Consider the following 6000-nt stretch of genomic DNA (forward strand, 5'->3'; position numbering starts at 1 on the left):
CTCTATCTCTCTCTCTTGTTCTCTTTCTCACTTTCGCTACCTCTCCCCTTCATTCTCTTAGCTGCAGACGATGATACTAAGGCAGGTAAATCAAATAATACTTATTCAACATTGTCCTCTGAGTTGTTGGGAGCACAGACAAAACCCTTTACGGGATCGGTCTGTACACCCTCGCGTCTGCACTGTCATGTAAGCAGACTGAAACAGGGGCCTTTCTGCACTGCTTCCACAGCCGGAGACCCCGTCCTTGAACCTGGACGACATTGGAGACCTGCTGGGGAACGTCGAGCACGGGACGTACACCATCGTCGGAGACGTCGTCGTCAAGAGGAGGGGAAACAAGGAGGTACCCTACCCGACTCCCAAACCACTTTGGCACAGGCTGGTTGGCGGGCCGTTTTTGTGTGCGATGGCGAACTTGTGACGAAAGACAAACCGATTTGCAACCACCGTTGTCTGCATCTTTCATTGCTATCAGAGTTGCTCGATACAAGGCAGTTGCGAAACTCCCAAAAGGCCCCATGTTTCAAAAACCAGTCTGCGGTTGGTCCCCGGCACTGGAGAAAAACGGGGACGAGCATGGGGCAGGCTGACTAGCCTGCTATCGACAGAAAGTTGAAGTAGTGCTCAAACGCTATAATGGCAAAACCATGGAAAGATAAGTGAACATTACCGTATTTATTCGAATCTAGGCCGGCCCCGATTCTAAGCCGACCCCCGAAAGTCCGAAGGCGCGAAAAAAAAAAAAACTTGCCTCGAATGTAGGCCGAACAAAAAGGCGAGGTCAGCGTTCACAAAAAGAAAACACGTTTATTGAACATGAAGATGCGGTGCTGGAACTCAATCAGTTTCTCTTCAAAATCACCGGACAACTTCTGGGCGATTGAGGTTCGACGACGGAGGCTAAAGCCGAAGTGCTTCATGAATTTCTGTAGCCAGCCCCGACTGGCTTTGAGGTGTGCCCGCGATAAGCCTCGTTCCCTTAAAAGCTCCCTTGCTTTTGCCTGGAGAACTTCCGTCGTTACTGGAAGGGCAGCTGCTCGCTGCGTCTGAACGAAGTCAGCCAATGCCATCTCAATTTCATGGTGACGGCATTCTCGTGGTCCGGTGATTGCCAACCTCGTTGCGGCGCACGCAAATATCCTCTCCCGTTGCGTCCTCCAACGACGGACATTTTTTTCATCCACGCCGAAGTCCCGCCCGGCTTGAACGTTCGACGACAACTCCGCAGCTAAAACAACTTTTCTTTTAAGGGGAGACGCGGGTCTTGGAATCCCGAAATTTGGCCAAAAAATCGATTTTTAGAAATCGCCATTTTCGGAAAGTAGAGCTATTTTTCTACCGGTTAGCAAAATATCCAGACCCAGGAGTACGTATTTGAGCCATAATATCAATTTATAGCACCGACGCCCGCTAAAATCTGCCAAGATTCGACGCGAAAATGGCATTTTTTCGACGACTCGCCCCTCGGGTTCTACATGCGCCACGGCGTCCATCTTGGTCTCATTCGAAAGCGTGTCTTTTCGTTTTCAATTCCCCGCCAGAACCACTCCGTTTCGTCCGTTGGTTGGGAGTAAAACCGGGGTAGAAAAGAGACGGATCGCGCCGCCTAATTGGTTACTGACTGCACGTGACCGCAGGGCGCAACCTCATTGGCTGGGCGCCGTGGGTCGTCTGCTCGGCACTCTCATCACAGGGCAACGGCTCATGTATTCGTCTATGCGAGGACCGGCAAAATCCCCGCATGGCGTAAAAATAAAGTAAAGATGTCTATCGATAACCGAAAGGAAGAACAGGCATTATTAAAAGCGCCTGAAATATGATTTTCTGCTCCTGTGACGACGACTTATCGCGAGAACGGCGCCGAGACGGAGGTAGGCTTAGCGCCCGCGCGGGCTGCCGAGACGATAGCGTAGCGATATGATTACGCCTGCGGGGGCACTAAGGTGCGTCTATCTTTCGATCAGCAGCAAATAGAAAGAAAAGAAATGATAAAGCGGAGGATGCCGCATGCCGACGTCGCAAGGGAAGTGTGTTCATTCTGTTATCAACGATGCTGCGGCGGTTCGGCCCGCACCCCGCCGCGCGCTTACTCGTCGGCAGGTTACCATATAGATGAGCGATTTGAGAATTATAAATGTTCGCACTGTGCACAATGTGCGTTGGTGACGAGATATACGAGTAGATTAAACTGAAAACGTGGTTATCCCACCTAGCCAAGCGCATGCACGTTACAGAACAGTGGCGGGCATTCCGTTACCAGCCCCTTCGCTGCAACTCACTTCACGCGATGCAAATCCGATTTGATTGCTACAAATGAAGCAGTAACATAACAAAATAGCGTTTACAACTGTGGTGCACGCTCGGCACCTCAGCCCTAGTCGCCAAAGAGAGACGGCGCGATGCCAACAGCATAAAAATTGAAGCAACGTTCTGGCTTTGCTTTTGTTCAGTTTTTCTGCCAGGTGCCATCTGTAGACAGAAGGATTTCATAATTTTCCCACCAACTGATTTCAGCAAACTTGGTATGCTCGTGTTGAGCGAAACGCGAGCTACATTCTAGAACCTTTCTTTTTTTCATATGCTCAATAGATAAAACTGTCACTTGTAGTAAAACTTCAACTGCGATTTTCTCAGCTTCCCTTTTTTTGCATATGTGCCTAGCCTTACAGGGGTTTTGAGGTAGTTTTTTTCAAAGGATTTCTACCAGTGTTATACCGTTGAATTCGGGATAAAATGAACTGCATGCTGAAGCTATTTTAATTGGCTCATTTTGCCTCAAATAAATGTTATGAGTAATAATTAGAGGTCATTAAGTTTTCAGAAAACTGTATTTGACATAATTAGATTTATTCTATCCAATTAACTATCTTTACAGGAATATAAATAGCTTCAGCATGCATGGCAGGTCTTAAGCTACACATCCATACCATTTATTTAAAAAAAAATTGAATAAAAAGTTCCTTAAAGGCCCGTAAGAAATTACTTAATTAGGCTCCAGTGTTTTCTCTATAACTCAAAAAATAATTCTACCACTTGAAAACTAATTACATATTTGAAATGAGGAAGACAAAACACATATGCACAGTGATTTTCATTATCACAGACCAATTAATAAAAAAGTTCATTTCAAGACCCACGTCTCCCCTTAAAAGCGGCACTATAATGGCACCGCTTCTTTTTGCGCTGTCAAAACCAAACGCCACACCGCACGCAGGCGACGCAGGCCACTATCTGCACAATTCAAAATGGCGGCCTATGGCCCTTAATGGCTACTGGCTCGTCTAGTAATGGCTACAATACTTTCTTTTCTGGGTGGCGCTAGCTGTGCACCACTTCACTTGGAAATTGGCGCGTATTTCAAAATCCTCGAATCCAAGCCGACCCTGGAGTTTGATATATCAGTATTTCAAAAAAACTATCGGCTTAGATTCGAATAAATACGGTACCTAGTTTGATGTCTCCTAATTTGAAAAGCAAGATTTATTTTATTAGGTCGTGTTACTGAGTAAATGTTTAGCGAGGTTTGTTCAGAATGCAGATTCTGAAGCGCAACTGATATATATTGAAAAGCTTTACTATACTGTCTTTGCAGTGCATACACTAATCAATGTTTAATTTTGTGATCTGGGATTGATTTTATCACAACCATAATTGGGGCTCTGTGATTGCCTGAAATGTTATTTTTTTTTTTTGTGCAAAGTCGGCAGAAGACTAGGCATTCCCAGCGAGAGGACATGCAGTTGGCGATCTGCTAGAATTCGGGCTGTCTGTCACATTGCATGCAACATAGCTTTATTGTGTTTTCTTGCTTTGTTTTGTTTTTATGTTCTTTTATGCCGCATTTTTTTTTTCTCCCCCTGCAAATGCTACTGATGCTAACACGAGTGCATCTTTACGATGCATGGTAGAGTGGGTTTATACATTCAGTTTTCTCAAACAGTGGCAACGGTTAAAAATGTGGCTACAAAGCTCACACGTATTACCCCTATCCCAACTCTTCCATACAACATGCTGTATTCGGCCTACTTTTTGTTCACAAAGCCAGAGCTTTGCGAGGACACCAATCGTGCACAAAATGCGCCTTCATACCCTCATCACCTGCCTTCCCGTATGTAATGCTCTCAAGCCTTTAAGGTTGAAATAAGTGAAATGAAATGAAACAAGTGTGCAGCAATGACACCGGGTTCCCTAAAACAGTGGAATCTCGGCGATGCAAATCTCAAGGGGCGGCAAGAATCCTCGCATCACCACGGAACGAGAAAAAATAAATTCTCTGCACGTGGAAACATGCCGCGCACGCAACAGGTGGCGACAACATGGCGTTGGCTCCTGCCGTGAAGTGTTGTAGGTCGCTGCAGTCACCGCCTTTAACCTTTCGTTAGAACGCAGCTCAAGGTTTAAACTAAATTGCTCATGCGGGAAAGGAGCTGATAATGTGGGCGAAAGCTGTGCTGTAAAATGTCATCCGCGACAAATATCCGCCGCGGAGGTGGCCCAGCCGGCTGCTGCGAGCGATTCGAAATTGCCGCCACGAGGCGTGCGTCTCCCCAATGGCGCAAGTCATAAGGCTGCCACCAGAGTGCCGGGTCAAATTGTCAACGCAGGCATCAAAAGAACGCGCGCCAATCGCTGGCGCGACGGGCATACACAAACTCACAAACGTAATCAGTACAAAAGCGGTGCAGGCAGCACGAAAAGGCAATGGCGAGACGTCTAGAGCGCGGGGCACAGAGGGAAGCGAGGAATGCGAACGCCAAATGGCAAGAGTTCTCATCGTCAGAAACAAGAGGGAACACCCGATTGCCACCCCAGTTGTGGTTTATTCAAAAATTATAATATAAAAAGGAAGATCGAGGCACCTGAGCTGTAGCCAGTGGAAACGAAAGGGACAGCGAGAAGAGAATGTAGCGAGAGATAATAGAGGGAAAGGGGCAGGGGTAAGAGCAGGCTTAGAGAATACGTCGGCGGGGGAGGAGTGATGCCTTTGTGCCCATGCACAACCAAGGCCGCACGCCCACATCACAACTCTTTCCTCCCGTCCCCACCATGGTTGGCTGCTCGCGGCTCGAGTGTTCGTATCACCTGCACCAGAGTGATAAATGTGTACAGATATGAATGTTTTTACATTATATACAATGCATTTTGGTTGGGGAATTTTAAAAATTCATATCGCGACGAAATTCGTATAAAATGAATTCGTATCACCGCGATTCCACTGTATTTTTTGGCAGTCGACGGGGGAAGGTGGTCTGATGGCAGGTTGTTTGGGCTAAGGTTTCTGCATTCTCGCTGTGTAATAGGGTGAGCATTCGTGGTAAAAACAGAGTCACACATGCTCACATGGTGAGGGATTGGCCATGGATTGATAAAGTCGCCAATCAAACAGGTTATCTTAGCCAATCTTCATATGACTAATTCCAGTTAATGATAGCCCTGCCTGAGTTTGACGTACGCAGCATGTGCGCTGTACAGCGAATCCGTAACGAAGAAACTGTGGGTGCATTGTTGTAAAGTGGCATCTGTATGGCCGTATTCTGTGGTAACTCTAACCTTTTGCCGTCATATCTTCATGCAGAACCTGTCGCCCTCGAAACGTGTTCGCAAGGCCCTCCACGAGACCTGGTCCACCCCCGGTGAGATCGTTGTGCCAGGGCTCGTCACTGCAGGGATGGCACCCCTCGAGCCGGAGACATTTATCCTGCCTGAGACCCCCGTGAGTACTCTCTCTCTCTCTCTCTCTCTCTCTCTCTCTCTCTCTCTCTCTCTCTCTCTCTCTCTCTCTCTCTCTCTCTCTCTCTCTCTCTCTCTCTCTCTCTCTCTCTCTCTCTCTCTCTCTCTCTCTCCTGTCCTGTCCTGTCTCATCTCAGTCTATTTATCTCTCTCTGTTATCTATCGTCTACGTATTTGTCTCCGTACCTCTCATCTCTATCTCTCACAGCATGTGTGTGCATTTCTGAATTACCTGCTATAACAAAGTAGATTTGAAATATTGTTGGA

General features: G+C 47.0%; 1 protein-coding gene across 1 annotated transcript in view; it reads left to right on the forward strand.

Annotated features, from left to right (window-relative positions):
* The window catches only part of LOC144161559 (myb-related protein B-like), a 118385-nt gene that overhangs the window by 88598 nt on the left and 23787 nt on the right, over positions 1-6000 (forward strand). The window contains exons 16-17 of the mRNA XM_077692211.1: positions 233-346; positions 5579-5716. Of these exons, the coding sequence (XP_077548337.1) occupies positions 233-346; positions 5579-5716 (252 nt within the window). The remainder of the gene's footprint in view (positions 1-232; positions 347-5578; positions 5717-6000) is intronic.

This window comes from Haemaphysalis longicornis, unplaced genomic scaffold, assembly GCF_048455015.1.
Source record: "Haemaphysalis longicornis isolate Haplotype H1 unplaced genomic scaffold, Haemaphysalis longicornis Haplotype H1 scaffold_12, whole genome shotgun sequence".
NCBI lineage: Eukaryota > Metazoa > Arthropoda > Arachnida > Ixodida > Ixodidae > Haemaphysalis > Haemaphysalis longicornis.